The 27157-nt window shown below is 43.4% G+C and overlaps 2 protein-coding genes across 2 annotated transcripts; both read left to right on the top strand.

Moving 5' to 3' along the window:
- The first annotated feature begins 6400 nt into the window (after nucleotides 1–6400).
- On the top strand, nucleotides 6401–16460 carry LOC125305696 (GTPase IMAP family member 8-like). Its single transcript, XM_048260605.1, has 8 exons — nucleotides 6401–6446; nucleotides 8034–8750; nucleotides 8961–9008; nucleotides 9774–10523; nucleotides 10895–11617; nucleotides 11744–11776; nucleotides 14252–14346; nucleotides 16374–16460. Exons 1-8 carry the CDS (start codon nucleotides 6440–6442, stop codon nucleotides 16458–16460), a joined length of 2460 nt encoding a protein of 819 aa, XP_048116562.1. The 5' UTR covers nucleotides 6401–6439.
- Nucleotides 16461–19095: 2635 nt separating this feature from the next.
- On the top strand, nucleotides 19096–25478 carry LOC125305598 (GTPase IMAP family member 8-like). The gene is made up of 4 exons (XM_048260443.1): nucleotides 19096–19116; nucleotides 22151–22889; nucleotides 23243–24004; nucleotides 24213–25478. Exons 2-4 carry the CDS (start codon nucleotides 22163–22165, stop codon nucleotides 24929–24931), a joined length of 2208 nt encoding a protein of 735 aa, XP_048116400.1. The 5' UTR covers nucleotides 19096–19116; nucleotides 22151–22162; the 3' UTR covers nucleotides 24932–25478.
- The last annotated feature ends 1679 nt before the right edge of the window (nucleotides 25479–27157 follow it).

Here is a 27157-nt window from a genome sequence, read left to right as displayed (position 1 = left end):
TCTCAAATTCAGATTGCGTTAGGGGACGGGATTATTAGCCAATTTCAATCGGACAATTTGACTGGAGAGATTTAATTTTGTCGGACATTTCATTTTTTTTCCGGCCAATGTCCGATTATTACCGGACAACGGAAACCCTGGCTGGAAGTGCATAGACAGTAAAAGAAAGTGTCAACGCTAACCACGCTAAAAAAACAAGGGTTATGCATATAACCACGGTTCTATGAGTTTCGGATGACCGCCAGAGGCGGTGCTTTCAGCACATGGATGTTTATCACACGAATGTGCAGGTCGAGTATTAGTAACAACAAAATCACCTGTGACCTGGGTGACGTCATCGATGTGCACCGGCACAAAAGAGAGGTCGACCCAGGGAGTGACCTCTTGGCAATCTTCTCGTGTTCACTCCGAGTGACTGCTAAGCTCTGGCGGTCATCCGAAACTCATAGAACCGTGGTTATATGCATAACCCTTGTTCTATTTCGTTTCTCCTGACCGCCAGAGGTGGTGCTTTCAGCACATGGATGACTAGTACCAACAAAATCATGAGGAGTGCCTACCCACCTCTAGAGATGCTGTAATGGGCTTGGGAGCACTGCTGTTGCCAGAGGGTTATGGGGGACAACATTGACCCTGTAGAACCTTGTGGAAGTGCAGCCTGATGCCCAGGAGGCTGCTCTGCATATGTCAGAAAGGGGCACGCCCCTCAGTGTAGCCCACGAGGTTGCTACACTCCTTGTGGAGTGTGCCCTGAGGGGCTGGGGAGTCACTCTGCCTGTAGGCGTGCTGAATGGCGTCCACTATCCACCTAGACAGTCTCTGCTTGGAGAGTACCTGACCCCTCCTCGGCCCTGTATGGCAGACAAACAGGGCATCACACTGGCGGAATCTCTCCGTGCTCGTGACGTACATCCTGAGGGCGCGCACTGGACATAAAAGCTCTGCCCTCAGGTCTGACCCTCTCTCCTGAGCTGTCTCAAAAGCTGCCAGGCTAAGAGGCTGGTTGACAAATGTGGAAGAGAGGGTCTTTCGGAGGAAGGAGGGGTTCGGCCATAGAGTGACCCCACTGCCTCCGAGATGCCACTGCAGGCAATTCCTGCTGACCGAAAGTGCGTGCAGTTCCCCGACTCGCCTTGCCGATGTTATGGCGAGGAGAAAGGCTGTCTTCAAGGAGAACCAGTTTATGTCTGCTGTCCTCAAAGGTTCGAATGGTGCTCTGCAGAGAGCCTGCAGCACCAGAGGGAGATCCCATGAGGGCACCTGGCTCCGTTGGGGGGGTCTCAACCGGAGAGTGCCCTTACGGAAACGGGTCACCGTCCTCCCCTCAATTCTGCTATGCCGCGCTGAGATGGCAGCCGTATACACCTTGATGGTGGAAGGTGGAAGTCCCTTGTCAAAAAGGGACTGAAGGAACTGCAGGATGGCTGGTAGGGGGCAACATATTGGCTCCTGTCCCCATTCAGAAAAAATCCCCTCAGTGGCCAAACCCAGAGCTGCAGCCGAGTGCCAGATCTGACCACCCAGCTGTGAAAGCAGGTCCTTCCTCACTGGAAGGCCCTAGAGTTCTCCGTCTAGTAGCTGCAGCAACTTTGGAAACTAAATTCTCCCTGGCCACCGAGGGGCAATCAGTAGCAGCTCGTGGTGTTCCACTGTAATCCTGTGCAGGGTGGGCAGGATTCGCGGCAGAGGGGGGAATACATACAGCTGCTGTCTCGGCCTTGCATGCGCCAGTGCTTCCTGGCCCCTGGGCCAAAGAGGCTGAACCAGAGGGAGCAGTGTGTTGACTCCTGACAGGCGAAGAGGTCCACCTCCGCCCTGCCATAATGCTCCCAGATGGTCTGTACTCCACTGGGTGGAGTCTCCAGTCCCCTGGGTTCTAGCGGGACAAGAGATCTGCGGCTCTGTTGGCAGATGTGTGTTGATGGGCCCACAGCAAGAGATCTGCGGCTCTGTTGGCAGAAGGTGTTGATGGGCCCACAGCAAGAGCTGCTGGGCTACTCCCAAACACTGCAGAGACCTGGTGCCTCCCTGATGGTTGATGTAGTACACCACTGTTATATTGTCTGTCCTCACCAGTACGAGTAGAGCCGAAGGGAACCCCCTGTCTCAGGTACCCCCTCCTCCTCCATGGGCGGAGGAGCTGTCTGCAGCTGGGCGTGACCTTCACTAGCCTGTGTCCATGCTGTGCCGGATGAAGGTGGAGGTTGTTCAGCCACCTTTGAAGTGGGCGTAGCGATAAAAGGCCCAGCGGGACCAGGGATGAGGCAGCAGTGAACATGCCAACCAACTGTTGGAATGTTCTCAGAGTTAGTGACCTGCCCCTTCTGAAGCGACCAATCAGCTGGTAGATATTGTGAACCCTCCTCTGGGAAGGGATTGCTCTCATTGTCTGTGAATCTAACTGTATGCCCAAGAACACAGTCTCTTGACTGGGTACCAAAGAGCTCTTCTGGTGGTTGACCTTGAGCCCTAGCTCTGAGATATGCGCGACCACTGTAGCTGTATCTATGCGGGCCTGAGCCTCCGACTGGGAGCAGGTCAGCCAATCGTCGAGGTAGGGTAGAATACGTCTTCATTGTGCCTGCAATGGACCCAATACCGCTGCTATACACCTGGTGAACACACGAGGCGCTAGCGCTATGCTAATAGTAGGACCCAGAACTGGTACGCCTGTCCCTCCAAGGCAAACCGAAGAAACTGCCTGTGATGTGGTGCAATTGGCACATGAAATTATGCATCCTTCAGGTCGATGGCTGTAAACCAGTCCCCCTCCTGACTGCTCTGGAGAACTTCCACAGTGCACAGCATACGGAATTTCAGGACCTTGAGGTGGGCATTGAGAGGTCTCAGGTCTAGAATCGTACGGAGACCGCCGTCCTTTTTGGGAATTATGAAATATGTTGAATAAAACCCACCTTCCTGTGTCTGCCTGTCGACTGGTATAATGACCCCTTTTTCTAAGAGAGCGTTGATCTCGTCTCAGGGCTAGGGCCTTCCCTTGGTGGCTCACGATGGTGTTCTTGAATCTTGGCAGTCGGTGTCGAAATTGGATGCTGTAGACAGGGTTGCCAGCACCCAGGGGTCTGATGATATTGCTTTCCAGCGTTCGAGCTGCTGGCTGGAAAAACTGCCGACCGCCGGTGTTAAGCTGTCGCCGTCTGCCCGTCCACCCCCTCTGGTCTCTAGAGGGGTGACACGCCTAGGCTCGGGTGTCCTGTGCAGGGCCGCGAGTCCGGGAGGTGGTGGGGCGACGAAAGCTATACATGCGCTGTGACTCCTGACGGGCAGCTGGCCACGATGCAAGTGCTGGCGCTGGCCCCCTTGAGGTTGGAGCCCTGTGCCTGGGCTGGCTCACCCGACGGAGACTGGCAAACTGTTGTCTTGCCTGTACTACCTGTGCACTTCTATCTAGGGCCTGCTGTGCGGCCTGACCAAACAACTCCCCGGGGAGGACAGGGAGAGAGCGAAGTACCCTTCTGTTAGGCTCTGCTAGCGGGGACTGGGCTAGCCATATTTGGTGTCAGACGAGGGTTAAATATGCCATCAGCCTACCGAGTTCTCTGGCCATGTAGGCGAGGGCCTGGAGTGACGCGTCACTCAGCTCCTGAGACGATGTCTGGTCTGCCCCATGCAATGTCTGGGCGAGGGCCAGCATCAGGTGGGACATTGAATTCCCAATGCGTCCCATAGGTGCTGCCGTGTCATAGCTTCTTACAATCAAGTCATCTGTGACACGGCACTGTGCACGGGGGCAACGAGCGTCAGTTCTTAGAGCTTTATTGGGTGACAGAACCAGGGCTGCCATTGATGGCTCTATGTTCGGCATGTTCTGAAGACCATAGGCGGGTGCACCCTGCATGGCCGCTAGCGCCCTGCAGTCCCTGGGGAGATGGGAAAGCCGTCTAGGGTCTGCCCAGCACCTCTGCAGCTCTTCAATATACGGGGCTGAGGGCGGCACCGCCAATGTGGAGGTTTGCTTGGAGCCCCTAAAGAAGGCATTTTGCCTAGGCACGGCCGCTGGCGCTGCATCCAGTCTTAAACGGGCTAATGCTGCCTTTAAAGCTGGCTGAATTGATGGTCGACTAGCATCTGATGTTGCCGCTGTACTCTGACTGGTGGCTTGGGAGCTGGTCTGAGAGCCACACGAGGCAGATTCGTGCGGCTCAGGTTCACCCAACTCTCTGAAGCCCTGATAGAAAGCTTGTCCTGGGCCCTGACCGCAGGTGACAATGACAGAGGAGGTAGCTCAGCCTGATAGGCTAACGGGGTTTCGCCGAGAACGCTGCTGCCCTGTACACTCAACGCTGGTGGCCGCAAATTGGTGAGCAGAGTTGATATGCTCGAACTCCACAGTCATCTTGTCCACCTTAGAAGTTAGGTCGCTCTTTTTGCTTCTTATCTCTAGAGGCTGTGTGTGAAGCCCCGTGCTGGCGCTTGCCAGGTCTCATGGCTGGCGCCGCCTCTTGCCCCCCATTGCCCTGGGAAGTACCGGGCTGCTGGTCCACCTGGGCTAGCCTAGCTGAACGCACTGCCACACTTAGGCAAATGCAATTCATGCAGGCCTGTTCCGTTAGCCCCTGCCTCAGGTGTTCAACCCCCAGGCAAGAGGGACATTCTGTGTGGCCATCCTCTGGTTCGAGGGGGGCCAACAGCTGGCACAGGATGAGTACATGTTCAGCATGTAGAATGCTGTTAAAAGTTGGCCACCGATAAATCTGCTTTGGCAGCTAGGCGGGAGAACACCAGGCTGGATAATAGATAATGCAGTAGCCACAGGTGAGTGCACCCTGGCTCTGACTGAGTAGACTGCCGTACTATAGAGCTAGCTTATTACAGTTGTAAACAATAACAATTCTGCAATTACGTTTAACTTAAATAATCTATAAATTATGTTGGCTTTGTCTCCCCTCTGGAGCGAATATCAAGCTGCCAATATCAAACGTATATGCAACATATAACAACTTAAATGGCGCACTTTGCCATGACTCACCTGGTAACAGGCAACTGAGAAAAAAACAATGTCTACGGAGAGAAACACCGCCTGGAGACACCCGTTGACGGCAGCGAAACAAATCACCACTAAGTCTTAATAAACGTATAACTTACCTTAGATGAACTGGAGAGCTAACCATTGAAAACAGCCGTCCGCGGCGAAAAACACCACTTTGCTGGGCTCGACGCTCCCTCTGAGCGAGGCCACTCAGACGCGAAGCAAAGTATCAACAAATGGCTTACCGGTTTTAAGAATTATAACTAGACTAACGTAGTCTCTAGGAGGGTGAAGCAGTTGGTCACAGCTCCAACCTCTGTGGGTAAAGAAACTTTAGCGTGTTAGTCCAACTGCAATCCTGCTTTAATCGCGAGAAGATTCAAGAGGTCACTTCCTGAGTCGACCTCTCTTTTGTGCCGGTGCACATCAATGACGTCACCCAGGTCACAGGTGACTTTGTTGTTACTAATACTCGACCTGCACGTTCGTGTGATGAACATCCATGTGCTGAAAGCACCGTCTCTGGCGGTCAGGAGAAACGAAATAGAACAAATCATGCTACGGTGAGTTGACGTCGAAGGGTAAAGTCACGTGACTTCTAGTTGTAGTCTGTTTATGAAATGAAAGGAGCAATTTTGTTTTTTAAAAGAAGGCAAAATAGTGTGATATTTTCACAGTTAGTAGATTATTACTGTACACACACTGAAAAAATATTGAGGCAAATTGTAGACCCTTCCATATACAACTAAACACAGATGTTGAAGGTCTTGCCTACATATTCTATGTAATTTGCACTTTCAGAAATAAGAGATGCTGTAGGCCTATTTTCAGTTTTATAGCTGATTGTCTTATTTTGTTTACAAGTTACAGATGTAGTCTGGGTACTTACTGTAGGCCTACTGTTTACATCTTACACACTTCAGGCTGTTTCAGATAGCTCAGGGGAGAGACTGTATAACACTAGGTGGTACAGCCTGAGACATGCACAATAAAAAAATTGCTTTCTGCATTTTTGTTTAGCTTTTCCCTCCATTGTACCAAACTCGTACCGAACCTTGATGTCTGAACCGAGGTATGAACCGAACTGTGACTTCTGTGTACCGTTATACCCCTAGTGTGGATACAAACAAACAACATACAGGAGCAGAGAGAGGAAACAATCTATATGAAGGAAGGAATTATTGGATGAGGGAGAGGAAGGTCAGGTAGATGCGTAGTTGGATGAGGGAGAGGAAGGTCAGGTAGATGAGTAGTTGGACCAGGACCGCTAGGGGGGAGCGGAGTGAAGAATGCCTGGTGGTGTTCAGAGGAGCCGAATAAACAGAACACTACCGGTATTGAAACTACAGCATCGGGTAGATATTTTATGACTAGTTAATGTTTACCATAAATAATAGTCTCCTGAACTATGTTCTTAGTTTCACTTCTATTCTCTGAGCTCCGCTGACTATGACAGGTAACCAAATCTATTTAATAAAAACAAACTCAGCCTATTGAAATCAAACTCTTAAGCTTATTTTGATTACTCTTATGATATGGCATGAATCACCGGTTAAGTCAAAGAAACTTAAAATGTGGAGTATGACTTCTATAACAGGATGAATGTTTTGTAAACTGAATGTAGATGTCATCTGTAAGTTACACCACAATTACGAAGGCCATTTCATTGTGTTGTATCCATGTGCAATTATAGGCTATTTCCCCCTCATAGAGGGAATTACAGGCATGCATGTGCATTAAGAAACACGTATGCCCCAAACTATTTTGCATGACAATTAGTGCATTAACATTCCTTGAAGATTGGTACTGCATTAACTGCTGGCCTTTTCATGTTAGATTGGTTGACTGTTTATAATCTTCACCATGAAAACAGGAGAACCCTTTGGCAATTATAAAGCTAGGAGAGTACTAATGTTTAAATACATCGGAAACTATTAGCTAAACTGTATTTGTATCAAATCTTGAATTCATTTATAGTTTATAAAAGTCTTTCCTTCAACTATGTCTTACATTGTAATAAAGATGGGTCATATTGTTTATTAAGCATTTTTCTGCTTAGCTATGTCAGTCTTATCTATGCCAGTCTAAGACTTTGCTCAAGACTTTTATTGTTCCACATCGCTATAACAACTGTTGATGTTAATGATTATGTAGAATCCAGACACAGTTAATTTTTACTTCAGGTTTATAAATCAGATGAGAGCATCTATGTTTAGTGTGAATGGCAAATATAGTAAATAGGCTACATTTATAAAACAGGCAATCAAGCAAAAAGCAATATAGAGTAACATCTTGGCATTATTACATATCATATGATATTATACACATTCTATAATGTTTCAGAAAGCCGTGTTGATGAAAGACCAGCATAACAACGGCCACAACTAAGTTAGCAACAGCCAAGCAACCACCTCAAGTACCCTAGCAAACACTTAGCAACCATGTCAAATACCCTAACAACAGCTTAGCAACCACCTCAAGTACCCTAGCAACAGCCAGCAACCATGTCATATACCCTAGCAACAGCCTAGCAATCACTTCCACAGTTACAACCTAGCAACCAATATAGCAACCAATGAGATTAACCTAGCAATCAGCATAGCAACCACCACAACTAACCTAGCAACAGCCAAACAACCACCTCTAGTACCCTAGCAACAGCATAGCACCATGTTAAATACCCTAGCAACAGTCTGGGAACAACTTCCACAGTTACAACCTAGCAACCAATATAGCAACCAATGAGATTAACCTAGCAACCAGTATAGCAACCACCACAAATAACCTAGCAACAGCCTAGCAACCACCTCAAGTACCCTAGAAACAGCATAGCAACATTGTTAAATACATTAACAATGTTAAAAACATTGTTAAAAATAGTTTTAACATTATATTTCACACCATATGTTTTGCATTTTGATGCACTGGTAATTCCTTGGAATTGTATTTCTAGTTTTTATTATTATATTTAATCTCATTAACAATTGGCCTTTATCATTCTCTCTATCTTTCTTTTTTATGGAATCTCCTATCATGCCATCAGACATGAGACTTGTGATTCTGGGTTTTAGAGATGCAGGGAAGAGTTCAGCAGGAAATACCATCCTAGGGGGACAGCACTTCTACAGTAAGAAAACAGTCCAGTGTGTGAAAGGAGAGAGAAACGTAGATGGCAGACATGTCACTATTATTAAAGCTCCAGGCTGGGGAAAGGACCAACTTCTTAAAGACACGGCTGAACTCATGAAAGAAGAAATTACTCTCAGCGTGTCTCTGTGTCCTCCAGGACCCCACTCAGTCCTCCTAGTCATACGTGCAGGCATGAAGTTCACAGAGACTAGCAGGAGAGCAGTACAGGAACATGCAGAGCTTCTAGGTGAGAGAGTGTGGAGTCACACCATAGTGCTGTTTACTCATGGAGACTGGCTTGGGGAGAGAAGCATTGAGCAGTACATCGAGAGTGAGGGCAAACCTCTCCAGTGGCTTGCTGAGAAATGTGGGAACAGGTATCATGTCTTCAGCAATGAGACTACTAAAGTTCAGGTTTCAGAACTGTTTCGCAAAGTAGAAGAGACGGTAGTTGGGAATAGCGGCCATCCTTATGAAATAGATGGAAAAGTACTGAGGGCAGTGGAGGAGAGAAAAACTGTAGAGACCAAGAAAGCAGAACAGATGAAGAATAAGTTTCAGGAGACAAGGGATGTACCGACAGGAGGTGATGCTAAGACAAGTACAGAGACTGTGAAATCCATACCTACACGTGAGTCCATTTCTCCTGTCTAAAATAATGTTATTATTAGCCAATCACAGAGAAGCCCTGCATATGACACCCACATCCTTTGCTTTTCAGTATAAAGTTTATTCTATATTATTAAGTATTATATATTCTATATTAGGATTCACTATAAGTACTAGTAACCCTTTTGAATTCTGTTATTCCTGTGATGTGCTATATGCTCCCAATCAACAGGAGGTGATGCTATTACAAGTCCACAGACTGTGAAATCCAAACCTAGAAGTGAGTCGATTTTTCCTGTATAAAATAGTGTTATTCTTAACCCATCACAGAAATGTCCAGCAAATGACAGCCATATCCTTTGCATTTCAGTATTGTATATTCTACATTAAACAACAGTTCTGGTCGAACTGTTTATTCACTTAGTAAACCGTGCACACATTTTACTATATTGTGCGCATGATTTACTGAATCGTGGGCACGTTTTACTAAATTGTGCGCTCATTTTACAAGAAAAACAAATGAGAGCAAGTTTTCTGAATATACACAACAAACATCTTGCAATGACCCCTCCAGGGCTCCATAGATATACTGTATGTAGTGTTAGAAAAGCAATAAGCCACTTGAGTACATGACGTCAAATCAGCCGGCACATTTGATCGCATCAGCGCTGCGCAGATCTGGCGAAGTGTAAGTTTGTATTGAAAGATTCAGCCAGATCTGCGCAGCGCTGATGTGTTTTGTATGTGAAACCCTCACCACGCTACCACAGAAGTGTCATTATATTTTGAGCATTGTTAGTAGAATAAAAATAGTGAATAGTGTCGTAGCAACCTGCCCTGTTAGTAACACCCCAGTTAGTGATAGTGCAAATAAACGTAATTTTGCTCTCAATCAAAAGTTTGACGTTTTTACCGTAAATAGCCCTTGTTTTTCCTCCGGAGATACACTTCAATTCAACATCTGATAGATGACATGAATCGTTACCATTGAGGACTTCTAATTTCATCTGCATGATATTCATATATCACATTGTTTTATTTGCAGGGCTTTCTAAAAATCTGAGGATTATTTTACTTGGCCACTCAAATGCAGGGAAGTATTCTTTAGGCAATAGATTGTTGGGCAGGCCACACAATGCCCTCCATTCAGTAAAGAAGCAATGTTGGGTGTCAGGGAGGCATATCACCGTAGTGAACACCCCTGGCTGGGGACGAGAGCAGCGTCTTAGTGACACTCCTGAGCTCACCAGACAGGAGATCATACTCAGTGTGTCCCACTGTGTCCCAGGACCTCATGTTCTGGTCTTGGTTATACGTGTGGGTGAGACATTCACAGAGTTAAATCGAAGAGCAGTGCAGGATCACATGGATCTCCTTGGTGCAAGAGTGTGGGAACACACACTTGTTGTGTTGAAATGTGTGCGTGGACTGGATAATCTGCCCATTAAGCAGTATATTGAGAGAGAAGGGAAAGCCCTCCACTGGCTGGTAGAAAAATGTGGGAACAGGTGCTGTGTCCTGGATAATAAGAATAAATCAGATTATTCTTATGTCGAGGAGCTTCTAAAAGTTGCTGACAGCACAGTTGAACAAAATGGAGGGTCTCATTATGAGATGGAGGGAGAGGTATTACAGGAAGTACAAGCAAAGAAAAAGGGACAGGTGGAGAGAGCAAAAGAAAGAGAGAATAAGGTAAGAAAACTCTGGGAGGAGCTGAAGATGTGCGAAGGCCTGGAAAAGATAACAATCAGGGACAAGCCAAGAAAGGAGACAACTACAGTAACGAATCAGACAAGTGAGTTCAGCTGAAATGCTTACATCTAACTGTTCTGTCCTCATATATGCATTTTATCTTATCCCCTTAATTCATGATCTTACTGGATATTTTCTTTTCCACATCAATCAGAACACTTGTAGCATTAAGGCAAAAGGTGCATGTTTTTATGCTTTGCAAGTCACCCTGATTAACAAATCTGATTTCAAGAGCCATGGACACATTTTTGTGTTGTTTGGTGTTGTGGGCATGCTTATGTCAATCTGTTGTAAATACTGTCCAGGAATTCTGTTTTGTGATTAATGAATATGGATGTAATATGTGTTATTTGTGATGTTTTAATTTGTCAATTTATTGTCAGACCAGTCACTCTTCTCTCTCTTCCTTTCCAGAAAACCTTCATAACCTAGCAAACATCAGACTAGTCCTGCTGGGGTCTGTAGATGAGGGCAAGAGGGCCGTTGGAAACACCATCCTGGGAAGAGAGGAGTTTAGCTCTAAGATCATTTGTGAATGTGTGACAAAACATGGATCGGTGGGACAGAGACAGGTCACTGTTATTAACCCACCAGGCTGGGGCAGAGAGCAGCGTCTTTCTCAAACCCCTGTGAATGTTAGACAGCAGCTTTTGCAGAGTGTGTTTCCTCCAGGAGCCCATGCTCTCATCTTGGTCATACGTGCAGACAGGAAGTTCACAGAGGCCAACAGGGTAGCACTGCAAGATCATATGGAGCTTCTTGGGGAGAGGGTGTGGGATCACACCATTGTGCTGTTTACCTGTGGGGACTGGCTGGGTAATATAGCCATCGAACAGTTTATTTACAGTGAAGGCCAACCCCTACTGTGGGTCGTAGAAAAATGTAGCTATAGAGTTCATCGTATGAACAATACTGACAGGGCTGCTATCACACAGGTCTCAAAGTTGCTAGAATCCATAGCGTTTGTGGTGGCAAAGAACAAAGTGAAACATTTTGAGTTAGACAGTGAAAGATACCAGAGTGAGAAATTGAAAATTGAAGCTCGGGAAAGGACAGTTAAAGAGATGCGAGAGAGGATTCAACAAGTGATGGGGATGGGGGATGTTCAAAGAAGAAGTAGCCTGAGACGACCTCCAAGTGAGTCTTCATTCACTGTTTTAGTTCATTTCCACTGCTATTTTTCAGCAGTAGTACAATCAATGAACAATTGCAAACATATGTTTCTATTTCGTTTAAAACTAATTACAATTATTTGATTGAAAGGTTTGAATGATGACAGAAGTGCACCACAAACAGGTAATGGACAAACCCAACAATAAAAAGAAGCCACACACCAGTTGACAAAAAATAAATTGATCCTTTCGGAAGCTTTGTCCTAGAGTGCCAGCAATCTAGACCATTGTTGATGATTTTTGTACAGCCACAGCATATTCTGTGTTATAGCTATGAACACATACAATGGCTCATTTAAAAGGTGAGACTATAAGCTCTCAGTGGGTGCAAACCGTGTATTTCTACACGCCTCTGTTCCTGAGAAATCCCAAGCTAAACAGTGGCTAGTTTTCATCAAAATCGCTGTTTTTTTTTTCTAGAAATGGAGTCTTTCATGAAATATGAAGTGTTGCCTGTAAACTTTCCGGGAAGTGATCAGCGAGACCTGGCGAGACTGCCATCTAGTGATAGACCCACGAAAATGGCCTGGTTTTGAGCTGCCGTGCATGCGTCACTGATTCGACCCAAAGCGGCAACCGAGTTATGATAAAATGTCCAGATAAAATGTCCAGATTGTGCGTTTTCGATCGTCATATACAGTATTTCATTTCCATTCATCACAGAGTTCCCAAAATCACATATAAGGTGTGTTAGAGTGTCTAGTTTCGTAATTTAAAAAAAAAAAGCTAAAAACGTAATATTACGTTTTTGGCACTCAACGCATGGGAAGGAAAAACGTAATATTACGTTTTTGGCACTCAATGAGTTAATCCCCTGGACTTTGGAATTAAAACAGCCCCATATCATCACATACCCTTCACCATACCTAGACATTGGCATGAGCTACTTTCCATGAGATCATCTCTCAATGCAAATCAAACCAGCTATTAGGCTAACTGAAATAAAACCATGCCAAATGCCAATCAATGGTGAAGGGTAGGCCTATGTGATGATGTGGGGCTGTTTTAATTCCAAAGTCCAAGGGAACTTTATCAGGATGCAGTATCCTGGATCCATGAAATAACTGGCCTTTAAAAAATAAAAATCTGCCTGCCTCTATGGGAATTTAACATAGGGGTGTCCTTACTTATGCACCCTGTATTTTAAGGAAGAACATTTATTTATTTACGATACATTATTCATTCACAAAGAAAATTGCTGTCCTTAAAGGAAAATTCTGGTATTTAGCACTTTGAGTCCCTTTTCTGGTTTGTTTTGGATAAACTAGATTGGTGGACACTGAAATGTTGACGATTGGTCCTGTCTCGACTTTTCTGACTCGTTTTGAATTGCCTTTGACTACTCAGAGTGGCTGCCAACAGGCATACTCAAACATGTCCTAAAACAACCCTTAACGTTCGTTTTCAAAACTGTGCAACTCACCGAGTGGTTAGTGGTGTTTGTTGATGTTCCAAAACAAGTAGCGTAGCGAAATACAGTTTCTGTCGTGTTTTATTTGGCATTTTGTAAAATCCCATTGATTTCTGTTGGAAGACTCATTGCACGTTGATATTACTGCGCCACTGGATTTGGTTGTAGTCTTTCCGCGAGACCTTCTTTTACTGTCTATGCTTCAGGCTCAAATATTGAGCGGAAGTTTATACGCGGTTGTGAGGTGTCTGAAAAAACAGTTCCACAATAGCAAATGAAGACGACTGGAAATCATACATTGCGCCGATATATTTGATTTTAATAATCAACGAACACCACTAACCACTCGGTGAGTTGCACAGTTTTGAAAACAAACGTTAAGGGTTGTTTTAAGGACATGTTTGTGCATGCCTGTAGGCAGCCACTCTGAAGCAGTAAAGGCGATTCAAAACGAGTCAGAAAAGTCGAGACAGGACCAATCGTCAAAATTTCGGTGTCCACCACTCTAGTTCATCCAAAACAAACCAGAAAAGGGACTAAATACCAGAATTTTCCTTTAAAGGTTGGATTTTTACTAATTTTATTAATTGAGTAAAAATTGAGTAGAAATCACCCCACTCATTTACAACTAGTAACAGCAGTTTGCCCTGAAAGTTGAAAAATGAGTTGATGGCAGTAGGAAGTAGTTCTACAAAGAAGATAGTTTTAGCGATTAAAACGTTTAAATTATAACAGCAAATGAACACAATGCAAGTGGCAACAGTGGAATAAGAGGGATAATGGACTCAAGGGTGTTCAGTTAACAGAAATCAATGCACTTATGAGGTGTAACGGCCCCTTCGCTACCACATCGGGGCTGCATTACCACCTCGAACATGATAGGCATGACAGGATGATTTCCAATTGACAAATCAAATTGACAGTTATAGTAAGGATACGTCTAAGATAATATAGAACACAGCCATGACTTTAAAAATTGGTTCTGTAATAGAAAGATTGGGTTTTTCCTGTCTTTGAAACTTAAGTTAACTTAGGACACGCAGTTAGGATATTTTTACTGTACTGAGGCCCCTGGATTCTATCCAGCTTACAAGACTTCATCACTAAGTACTTGTAACTCACATGACTCACTGAGACAAAGCTGCTAATAATGTTTGTGAAATGTCATTAACCCTCTAACCCTCCAAGAGTTCCGAATCATGCTGCTGGGACACAGAGGATCTGGAAAGACGGCAGCTGGAAACAGCATCTTGGGCAGTGAGGCCTTCCACACCAAGCAGAGTGTACAGAGCATGAAGAAAGAAGCTCGTGTAGCAGGAAGACGCTTAACTGTGATCAGAGCATCAGACTGGGAAAAGGAACAACTTCTGATAGACACTCCTGAACTGACTAAACAAGAGATTATGCTCAGTTTGTCTATGTGTCCTCCGGGACCTCATGCTATTCTTGTGCTTGTAAGTGTGGTATTGAAATTCACTGAAGCAAGCCGCAGAGCCATTCAAGAACACCTGGAACTTCTCAGTGAGAAGGCCTGGAAGCACTGCATGGTGCTGTTCACATGTGAGGAGTGGTTGGGAGATATAACAATTGAACAGTACATTGAGAGTGAAGGCAAGCCTCTCCAGTGGTTAGTTGAGAAATGTGGGGACAGGTATCATGTGCTCAACCACAAGAAGAGGAGGGAAAGCAGTCAGGTGACAGAACTGCTACAGAAGATTGAGCATATGGTGACAGGATATGGAGGCAGCTATTATCAACTAGACAGTGACACATTATAAGTCAGAAAACATGAGGAAGGAGACAGAGAGGGCAGATGAGAGAAAAGTGACAGTAGAGAGGCACAGGCGAGAACTGCAGGCTAAATTAAAATAATTGACAAAAAGAACCGTAAAATTACAGTATACTGAATCACATACACACACACACAAACATGCATACAGTACATACATTTCCACTGATGCAAAAAAGTTTGCCATCAGACCCAACATACACAGACATGAAGGTGAACACATGCCACCCAAACATAGACACTAGACATTTCTGAAGAAAAATATTTGTTGACAGGCAAGTAACATACACAAGTGTGTATATGTGTGTGTATTTTTGTGTATTACTATAAGCAAAACCTTTTCAAGACTGTAATTTTATACTTTCCAGACATGCCCAAGCACCCTATCCTAATCATTTTCAGAATTAGCCATCTACTGTAAAAGAACAAATTTACAAACATTGTTTGACAACATATGTCTGACATTTCTCTGCTATTCAGTATATAATTTCTCTTACTGGACAGTCTAAGAAAATCTGTTTGACTACATGTATTAAAAAAATACATTTCTATTTAGAATCCATTTGATGTGTCCACGCCACACAAAGTTGGGCATACTTGTGCTTCTAATATCTTCAAAGTAGAAATATAATTTGAATGTGTACACTTTCTATGTCATTTGACCTGTCTTTTAAAAGTTTTGATCATGGTTTATTGTGTACATTTGTGAAATCCATTATCACCATGCTGAAAGTCTCTCTTTTCACTATATACTGGAGGTTCCTGACTGGTGGCGTGACCAATATGCACTAAATATGCACTCAAACTAAAATTATGAAAAAAATCAGGCACCTGTCAGACACAGCATATTTGGTGAAGATTAGTCACACCACCAGAGCCCCCAAGAGTGCTTGCAATGTTTAAGAGAGTTTGATTTTAAGTGACATTATTGTTATATTATGTTATGATAATTAGGCCTATATAAAAGTGCACTGTTATGGTAATCACGAAGACGACGCTAGCCTGGGCGCTGACTCCACGGCGAGCCGCGACGCGTGAGCAGAGCCGAGGGAGTGCGGCGAGGAAGAGGTTCCTAGACGATGGACGGTTGGCGGAGCCGCTGAGGGCAGCGAACTCACGACGGTGGGGCAGCTTCGACGGAAAGGCCCTCTGAACTCTGAACTTCAAAACTTTTGGGTGCGTGTGAGAGGCACCGTGCTGTGTGGGCGACCGTTCTAGTTGGCCTGTTGGCCGGCGCCTTTAAAAAAAAATTGTTGTGTGGAGTTCGTTAGCATGGCCATCTCGGGGGTCGTGCCTTCGCTGAGGCCACGAGGGAGTGGAACGGGCCGGGAGCAGAGCAGGACGGCTCTGTGAGATGGCAACACGAGGAGGGACGCCGAAGACGGTAGCTGCAGCGGGAGAGCTCAGCGCGGTCCAGTTGCTGCGGAGTCGGTGCCTGTCTGTCCTGGTCGGCGACTCGACGGAGCGGAGTGGCGTTGGTGCAGCTTCATCTGACCCCCCCTCGAACCCCGGCGCGGAAAGTGCAGCCTGAGGGTGGCTGCTGAGAGGGAGCTGGTGACGAGCGGGGTCGGCCACGTGGCTGCTAGCACGCCCGCACTGGATTGCTAGCAGCGTGGCGCCCCGTTGAGTGAGCTCCTGTGGCGTGTGCACCCCACGTGATTTGGCGGTACTGTCGCACTGGACTGAGTGGCGGGCGACTATAGCATGTGGCTACCTCGTTGTCGTTGCCGAGGACGGCAATGGCTTGTTGGGGAGCTATGTAAAGGTCGGTATAAAGACAGTGTTAAGCGTTCTCCCAAGAGGGCATCCTGGGATACTGAGAGCCAACATTTGGGGGTTTATGTCTGTATTTCTCCTTAGTTTTGAGTGTAATGTTAGCGTCTTTATTGTAACATGTTTCCCTTTTAGTTCTCCCTCGTGTGTGATCCTTTTTGTGTGGGGGGGCTGTGTCCTCCCCTGTATGTGTAGTGTGTGTGTCTGTTTGACCTGCCCCGTGTGTAATTCTCATTTCTTGTTGAAGCCGAAATAAACCAAAGAATGTTTGTCGAATATGCTTGGTGTTTACTGCAAGTATGTTAATCTTACACCAGCCTACTGTAATGTTATATCCATAGGTAAAATAATGTTACCGTTAGCATTGGTTGAGTAAAGGAAGCTTGTTTGAATGTTGGTGTATTTGTGAAACATAAATGTGGTTATACCAAGCAAATTGATAACAGCACTGTAATTGTCTCTATCGACTGCCATCTCATTATTTTCTGACCAGTGGTGGAATGTAACGAAGTACAAATACTTCGTTACTGTACTTAAGTAAATTTTCCACGTATTTGTACTTTACTTAAGTAAAATTTATAGTGCATACTTTTGACTTTTACTTCGTTACATTTTACAGCAATTATCTGTACTTTTACTCCGCTACATTTCTACAACACCATCGTTCCTTTTTACGATACATTTTATGATCAGTTTTTTTTTCTCTCTGACAAACACGTTTGTTTTACCGGGGTTGCTACCAAAGATTCTGGGCTTACGTGCATTCTTAGAAACATAACCTTCTAGTCTAGACCAGGCAAAGCGTGAGCTTGTAGCCATCTGCATTCGGTAGGCTATATTCACCAGACCCATGGCTACACTGTACATGCAACTGTGTTCTGTGCCTTTCTCTGTCTGTTATCTGCAGCGTTAGGGCCTCCTCTCCGATGAGATTGCTATCCGCGGATCAGCGAAGTTACAGGCTATGCCCATGCTTCTGTCACACGTCTGATCATTTGCGGCACAAATGAATGGTAGACTATTAATGAACCGGTGGACGGAAAAGACGAAAAGAACATTTTCCAGATTAGGAAATATTCCTTAATTGTGTGTGATTAAATAAAGATGCATAGCCTACAATTGTGGCGTAACGTCAGCGCTCATTCAATGTCTATGCGTCTGCGCAAGTGAAACTGAACTTAATCATAAAGACACCTTTCTCAGCAACTTTTCTGTTCAATCAGCATAATTGGCATTACGATCCACCCGACGTTTCCCTTGTCTACCCCGTTAAACTTCAGGCTCTCGTGTTTTGCTGAATGATATTACTCAGCAGATCACCCTAGTAGATAACCAGAATTACAGTCTCTAGAATTGTAGGTCAGAATGTAATGGGCCACAGATGGTAAGCACAATTGCATTAACTTAAAACTATCTAGTCGAGTATAACCTAAAACTAGCTTAGAAACTAACTAGATTAAAATGCCACAGCCCATACTGATTTTTCCTTTTAGAATATAGATATTAAGAGAATAAATAATATGCAAAAAATAAATTATGCAAATACTTTTACTTTTAATACTTAAAGTACATTTAAAAGCAGGTACTTTTTACTTTTACTTAAGTAGGGTTGTCATTGTGGTACTTTTACTAAAGTAAATATTTCTCTGTGTATTTGTACTTTTACTTAAGTACTGAGTTTCAGTACTTCCTCCACCACTGTTTCTGACCATACTGACAGGAGCTAAGTTAGTTAACCATGACACTAACGTTCGCTAACGTGATGGTTTCCTAATGGAAGATAAACACCGGGCTGAGACATTTCTGCTTGCTAAATAGGGTTTCAGAATCAGCTTTATTGGCCAGGTTTGCATACACAAACAAGGAATTTGACTCCGGTTAATCTTTGTTCTCAAAGTACAACACTCACTTAACATATAAAGAATAAAAACAGAATAATATGAAGAGCGGTAGAATATAGCTAAAGTACTTTACAGTAGCCTATGTACATTTGTGCATAAATAAATAGAATGCTATGGGTGGGATAGAATAGTGCATGTGTCTCATGAACTATTAAGCAAGATGAAGAGGTGACTGGAACACATGTTCAACATGGCACCTTAGTCACTTTGAAGACAGCGTCGTCATTCTGTGAAAAGAGACCAATCGCAATTCCAAACTCAATCGATACAGATGAGGGAGAGGAAGGTCAGGTAGATGAGTAGAGTAGTTGGATGAGGGAGAGGATGTCATTTAGATGAATAGTTGGATTAGGGAGAGGAAGGTCAGGGAGATGAGTAGTTGGACCAGGACCGCTAGGGGGAGCGGAGTGAAGAATGCCTGGTGGTGTTCAGAGGACCTGTTGTCACTGATGAATTAACAACCGCCATCATAGAGCAAGTGTTGAACCATGACCCATCACCATGATGTCGGGCCACGTGAAGAGTAGCCGAATAAGAAACAGAAGAACACTAACTGTATTGGAACTGCAGCACAGGCACCTGATAGTGAGGTAGATATTTTATGACTAGTTAATGTTTAACATAAATAATAGTCTCCTGAACTATGTTCTCAGTTTTGCTTCTATTCTCTGTGCTCTGCTGACTATGACAGGTAACCAAATCTATTTAATAAAAACAAACTCAGCCTATTGAAATCAAGGCAAAATGTAAGGATGATTTCAATGCTAATGTGTGTTAGTTTTATTAATCTTATGATATGGCATAAATCACTATGATCAAGTCGAAGAACCGTGTTAAAATGTGGAGCATGACTTGTAAAACAGGTCTAAGATTTTGTAGACTGAATGTAGATGTAATTTGTAAGTTACAACACAATAACAAAGGCCATTTCATTGTGTTATTTGTGTTTGATTGTGTTGCGTCCATGTGCAATTATAGGCTATTTTCCCTTCATGTATAGGGCATTGCAGGCATGTGCATAAAAAAGAGATTTTGTTTCATAACTATTTTGTATGACAATTATAAGGTAACTGAAATGCATTAACAATCTTAAAAATATACATTCCCTAAAGATTGGTACAGCATTACCTGCTGGCATTTTCTTGTTAAACTGTAGGAGCGTAGTAATATTTAGATTTTAATATAGATATTCTTAGAATCCAGATATTCTTAGTTCATAGAAGTCTTTCCCTCAACTATGTCTTTTATTGTAATTAATATTGGTCATTGTGGTTTACTGAGAACCATTCATTTCTCTGGACTTATCTATGCCAGTCTTATCTATGCCAGTCAGTCTAAGACTTTGCTCAAGAGTTGTACCTTTATTGTTCCATATCGCTATAACAACCGTTAATCATTATGCAGAATCCAGACACATTTCATTCTAAATTCATGTTTATAAATCAGACGAGAGGCCATCTATGTATATATATATATATTATATTATGTTCTGTCCCTCATCTATTACAAGGTTCATTCTGACTGATGATAACACAAAAAGCTCTTAGTCATGTTTAAAAATGATGTCCTCAAATACAAACATGTTCTTCACCAACAACTAAATGTTCATTGACATCAGAGGTTTAAGAACAACCAAGTCACATCCAAACACATATAATACCAAAAGACATTCCTCATTTGTAGGGTTAGGCCATTTAATTTGCTCTATTCATGCAAAAGCTATTCATCTAAGTCAAGTCAAGGACAACACACATCACAGTTTTTTTCAGTCGCTAACAAGCGTTTGTCCAACCAGTTGTCACAATTTCAAAACTCTAAATACAATTAGCACAGCATCGGTCTTTTTTGGCCATACCATTCACACATTTCATGTCGTTTGCACATGATATGCAGTCAGTGAACACATTTCCACAATGCTTACATTTTCTTAACAGACAAGCTATACCTCCCAACAAAATTATGGATTGTTTTTGCAGTATTTACGAATGTTAACACACAACATCCCACAATAGTAAAAACAATATTCCAAACCTTAGATACAGTATAAAAACCTCTGCTTCCGCAATGATATCCGTTCAAAAACAATACATCTCAGCTGATAAAAAAAACAATTCAATAATTGACACACAACTGATTTATGTTGGGTAAATTGGGCCAACCACAGCTGATTCCAGTCTGGCTTAGACTCAGTGGCAGGGGTTATTTTGTTCTATTACACTGACACAGTAAAATGAGGACTTTGAGGAGTAATGTTTTTAGAAACAGAAAAAGACAAACACTGTAATATCTGGACAAGGAATAATAAGAGCAAGGGGCCCAGGGAGAAGAGCAGGCCCAGTGAGAGATGCAGTGAGAGATGCAGGAGCAGTGAGAGGAGCAGGGCCAGGGAGAAGAGCAGGCCCAAGAAGAGGGCAGGTGGAGGTGTAAGAATGTGTGGCAGTGGCATTCCATTTGGCTGCAAGAACTGTTCTATCTCTATCTGTTCTAACTGTACTATCATTGACCAATCAATGCGATGTTGATGAAAACATGTGGCCTGAAGATCGCAGAGATTAGATACAGTAATTTTGTGCTTTTTTAGCTCCCCCCTTTTTATCTGGGCTTTTTGCTGTTGTTTTTTTTTGTTCAGAATGCTTGTGTGTTTCATGGATATATTGTTCACTGTAAGCATTGCAATACTGCAAAACTGTTTCTGTTCTATCATACTGTAACGTCGGTGCCTTTTGGACTGAGTGCTAGCCTCCCAGAATGCAGTGTGTGTGAATGCTGGTTTGTGTAATGTCGGTTTTAGTTAGTGTAATTGCGTTTTCCTTGTCATGTACGTGTTAGCTTGTGTAGTCTTTCTTTAGGTTTTACCTCATGTGTTTTACCCGGTGTATTGTATGTGACAACTCTGTTCGTGTATCGTGCTTGTTTTATTGACTTCCCTTGTGTTTCCTATGTAATGGAGTTTTGGTCTTGGCCTATGTGTTTGGCTGATTCCTGCTTCCGCATTAAACCTTTGATTGGACAACTATGTGTGTCACTATCAAATCGTTACAATACTGTAAACAGTATTTCTACTGTAGGAAACAGTAAAGGAAAACAAAACTGAAAACTTCAAAACTTTTGAATGTGAACGTAACATGTGGACATACAGTTCCCAACCAAGACATTTAGTGTAAAAATTGCATGCAAATACCTGTAAAACTGAAACATAAAAGTCTATGCAGTTTTTGTAATGTCAAAAATAGCCAGTATTTTGAAACCTGGTGTACTTTGATTGACTGCATACCTTGTGAAGTGAAAACAAGTGTTATTCTTTCACAGAATAATTTCATTTTGAGTCAGATTTCCAGTGTTTTGGTAAAGTTAGTGTGTGCAGAGAAAGATGTGTTAGTAGTATATTTAACAAAATGTGTTTTTGAGAAGAAAATTATCCATTTGGCCAGTTGTGTTTTGTAGGTGTGAGTCTGTGTTAAGAGTTTAGAAAAAGTATCTGAAGTATGGGTAAGCGCTTGTTAGCGATTGAAAAAAACTGTAATCAACATTTCTGTAAATGTGCCAGTGTTAGCCAGCCGGCTACATTCTAATATTTGACCTCATTAATAATTAGCCTTTATCATTCTCTCCTTTTTTTTCAAGGAATCTCCCATCATGCCATCAGACATGAGACTTGTGATTCTGGGTTTTAGAAATGCAGGGAAGAGTTCAGCAGGAAATACCATCCTAGGGGGACAGCACTTCTACAGTAAGAAAACAGTCCAGCGAGTGAAAGGAGAGGGAGACGTAGATGACAGACATGTCACTATTATTAAAGCTCCAGGCTGGGGAAAGGACCAACTTCTTAAAGACACGTCTGAGCTCATGAAAGAAGAAATTACTCTCAGCGTGTCTTTGTGTCCTCCAGGACCCCACTCAGTCCTCCTAGTCATACGTGCAGGCATGAAGTTCACAGAGACTAGCAGGAGAGCAGTACAGGAACATGCAGAGCTTCTAGGTGAGAGAGTGTGGAGTCACACCATAGTGCTGTTTACTCATGGAGACTGGCTTGGGGAGAGAAGCATTGAGCAGTACATCGAGAGTGAGGGCAAACCTCTCCAGTGGCTTGCTGAGAAATGTGGGAACAGGTATCATGTCTTCAGCAATGAGACTACTAAAGTTCAGGTTTCAGAACTGTTTCGCAAAGTAGAAGAGACGGTAGTTGGGAATAGCGGCCATCCTTATGAAATAGATGGAACAGTACTGAGGGCAGTGGAGGAGAGACAAACTGTAGAGACCAAGAAAGCGGAACAGATGAAGAATAAGTTTCAGGAGAAAAGGGATGTACCGACAGGAGGTGATGCTGAGACAAGTACAGAGACTGTGAAATCCATACCTACACGTGAGTCCATTTCTCCTGTCTAAAATACTGTTATTGTTAGCCAATCACAGAAAAGCCCTGCATATGACACCCACATCCTTTGCGTATCAGTATGAAGTATATATTATTAAGTATTCTATTAGGATCCACTATGAAGACTATATACCCTTTTGAATTGTGTCATTCCTGTTGTGCTATTTTCTGTTCCCATTAGGTAAGATAAATAGCTTAGAAAGCACCCACTAGATGATCATAAAAGTGTGTGCTCCTTGAAAGCAGTACCTAATTCAATATCAAATAGATGACTCCATTAAGGACGTCTAATTTCTCTTTCATCTGCATGCTACTTATATACTACATGGTTCCATTCCCAGGGGTTTCTAAAGATCTGAGGATTCTTTTGCTTGGTCACTCAAATGCAGGGATGTCTTCTGTAGGGAATGGTTTGTTGAGCAGCCGGGAGTTTGATTCAGAAAATGCCCTCCAGGCAGTGAAGAAGCAACGTTGGGTGTCAGGGAGGCATATCACCATAGTGAACACCCCTGGCTGGGGACGAGAGCAGCGTCTTAGTGACACTCCTGAACTCACCAGACAGGAGATCATACTCAGTGTGTCCCACTGTGACCCAGGACCTCATGTTCTGGTCTTGGTTATACGTGTGGGTGAGACATTCACAGAGTTAAATCGAAGAGCAGTGCAGGATCACATGGATCTCCTTGGTGCAAGAGTGTGGGAGCACACACTTGTTGTGTTGAAATGTGTGCGTGGACTGGATAATCTGCCCATTAAGCAGTATATTGAAAGAGAAGGGAAAGCCCTCCATTGGCTGGTAGAAAAATGTGGGAACAGGTGCTGTGTCCTGGATAATAAGAATAAATCAGATTATTCTTATGTCGAGGAGCTTCTAAAAGTTGCTGACAGCACGGTTGAACAAAATGGAGGGTCTCATTATGAGATGGAGGGAGAGGTATTACAGGAAGTACAAGCAAAGAAAAAGGGACAGGTGGAGAGAGCAAAAGAAAGAGAGAATAAGGTAAGAAAACTCTGGGAGGAGCTGAAGATGTGCGAAGGCCTGGAAAAGATAACAATCAGGGACAAGCCAAGAAAGGAGACAACTACAGCAACGAATCAGACAAGTGAGTTCAGCTGAAATGCTTACATCTAACTGTTCTGTCCTCATATATTCAACCTCTTAATCCATGATCTTACTGGATATTTTTTACTTTTTCCATATCAATCAGAACACTTGCATCATTAAGGCAAAATGTGGATTTTTTTGTAATTCAGGTGCATGTTTTTCTTTGCATACACCAAATCCCCCTGATTAAATCTGTTTTGTGCAAGGGTCCTTCCTAACAGATATTCCCCTACAAGAGTTCCGAATCATGCTGCTGGGACACAGAGGATCTGGAAAGACGGCAGCTGGAAACAGCATCTTGGGCAGTGAGGCCTTCCACACCAAGCAGAGTGTACAGAGCATGAAGAAAGAAGCTCGTGTAGCAGGAAGACGCTTAACTGTGATCAGAGCATCAGACTGGGAAAAGGAACAACTTCTGATAGACACTCCTGAACTGACTAAACAAGAGATTATGCTCAGTTTGTCTATGTGTCCTCCGGGACCTCATGTTTTTCTTGTGCTTGTAAGTGTGGTATTGAAATTCACTGAAGCAAGCCGCAGAGCCATTCAAGAACACCTGGAACTTCTCAGTGAGAAGGCCTGGAAGCACTGCATGGTGCTGTTCACATGTGAGGAGTGGTTGGGAGATATAACAATTGAACAGTACATTGAGAGTGAAGGCAAGCCTCTCCAGTGGTTAGTTGAGAAATGTGGGGACAGGTATCATGTGCTCAGCCACAAGAAGAGGAGGGAAAGCAGTCAGGTGACAGAACTGCTACAGAAGATTGAGCATATGGTGACAGGAGATGGAGGCATCCATTATCAACTAGACAGTGACACAATATCTAAGTTAGAAAACATGAGGAAGGAGGAGACAGAGAGGGCGGATGAGAGAAGGATGAGAGTAGAGAGTCAGAGGCGAGAACTGCAGGCTAAATTAAAATAATTGGCAAAAGGAGCCATACATTCTGTTCAGAGCATCATTAACAGTGATGTTAACATGACATATGCGATACACATTGGAACAAAAAATGTTCTCTTCCGAGTACTCCTCCAAAGGAAAAAAAAAATAATGATGCTACTTTTTGTAGTTTTGCAAAACAAGTGTGTGTGTGTGTGTGTTTGGGTTTTGAACTTCAACCTTTAATACATGTGTGTATATGTTTTGCTTTTTTATATGTATAATACTGTAAACAAAACTTCCAAAGTTATTTTTTTTTTTAAACTGTCCCAAAAATGTCCATACTTTTCCAGGTCTGTAAAACAATATTTCATAATTCTATACTTTTCCAGACTTTCAAGACATGCACAAGCACCCTGTCCTAATATTTTTAGAATTAGGCCTATAGAAGAATACTTTTCCAGACATTGTTTGACAACAGACATATGAGATTTATCTGCAATATATAATTTTACAAAGACTGACTGTAAAAATGTTTGACCATTAAAACAAAATCTGTTTGGTGTGTTTACACTACAGAAAGTTGGGCATACTTGTGCTTCTAATCTTTGAAGTAATATGTACACTATGCTGTCTTTTTATCTGTCTTTTTAAAATGTTAATCATGATTAATTGCACATACTTCATTAGATAAGTATGTACATTTAATAATAAGAATGTAAATTATAAATGGGGGCTGGGGTTTTTGTAGTAACTACACTGTCTGTAAGAGAGAAAGGTAAGGGGGTGATGGGATTCGTCTTCACAGGACAGGAGTAAATATAAGGATAATATTAATGCCAACCAATATTAATAATCATCCTGTTGATGGCAATGGAATCATGTAATGATCAGTTGCTAATTTGACATTTTTGATCTTGCTTGCTTTGTTCTTGCACGAGAACCTACTGTATGCATCAGAGTGGAATCTGGAAATGACCTGTAATTTCATTCATAAACTTCAGAAGAAAAAAATGTGACTTGAATACTCCAACCAATTCCGGGCCATTTTATTTCTGCACATAGTGTCACCTACCCGACCTAGGCAAGATAGCTTATAGGCTAGCACATAACAGTGACTAGCCCTGTAAATGCGCACTTTCTCTCCTGTTTCTGCCCAATTTGAATGCTCCACTAGTTTCTCTCAAAAGTGCTGCTTGCTCACTGAAAACTGACCGTTAGATGTTTTGATGCTATTTTAATTTGAGGGCTAGAGATCTGGGGTCCTGACATTAGTAAAGGTTAGTAATAGAGGATAGATAAAACGATAGTCAAATGAGTTATTATTAGCCTGTACGTCTCCCCTGCATGTATGGCAGTTTGTCAGGGCCGTGCCACTGGAGGAGGGGCCACCGCTCATATACTCCCCTTAATTATTGCAAATAAAGACTTGGTTGCAACTTTTTTTAATATTTGGGAAATTGTGAGTAAGGGACTGCGACCACACAGCCCAGGCTACTGAAGTGCCGCGAGGGCACGGCAAATTAACTTCTGAAACAATATATTTAAGCTCATGATATTCAGACATGATACAACAGCCCAGCGGGAATCCTCCCGAAGCTCCCGATTAGCCACTCCGGGCCTGCCTGAGAGGGACTGGCTCTTGGCCCTACCAAAGGCTATTGTGAAGACAATGCAGGAGGTCCGAGCCCCTTCTACTAAAGCGGCTTACACGTACAGAGTGTTTGCAGCATGGTGTCAGGCTCACCACACAGCTATCAAGCTATGGCAACTATCAAGGCAGCTAGTCCGTATCGGGGAATAGCAAGGAGGGCTGCTCTTTGATCTCTCGATACCTTAAGGGTGCACACACAGTGGCTCACAACGTCGAGCGCTGGCCCTCTGGTACCGCCCTGGGACTTGGACCTTGTCCTTGAGGCTCTGCAGTATCCGCCATTTGAGCCTCTCGGCAATGCAGACCTGAAGTGGCTCTCTCTTAAAACGGATTTCCTTCTGGCCATCTCGTGGGCCAGGGGGATAAGCAGACTCCATGCGCTCCATGTCTGTCCACAGTGACTGTTGTACACATTTTCACCTGATGGGTCGAACGGTTCTTCACCCCAGCCCAGCCTTTTTGCCCAAAGCCCTGTCTGACTTGCCCAAAGCCCTGTCTGACTTTCATTTGTCTCAGTCTGTTGAGCTGCAGTCTCTTGCTATTTCAGCAGCAGTTAGATGCCTGTCGAAGTCTCGGCTATCTCACTGGGTTGTGGGCACCGCCCAGCAGGCATACAC

Source organism: Alosa alosa, chromosome 13 (genome assembly GCF_017589495.1).
Source record: "Alosa alosa isolate M-15738 ecotype Scorff River chromosome 13, AALO_Geno_1.1, whole genome shotgun sequence".
Lineage (NCBI taxonomy): Eukaryota > Metazoa > Chordata > Actinopteri > Clupeiformes > Clupeidae > Alosa > Alosa alosa.
This window is presented reverse-complemented; position numbering and strand designations above follow the sequence as displayed.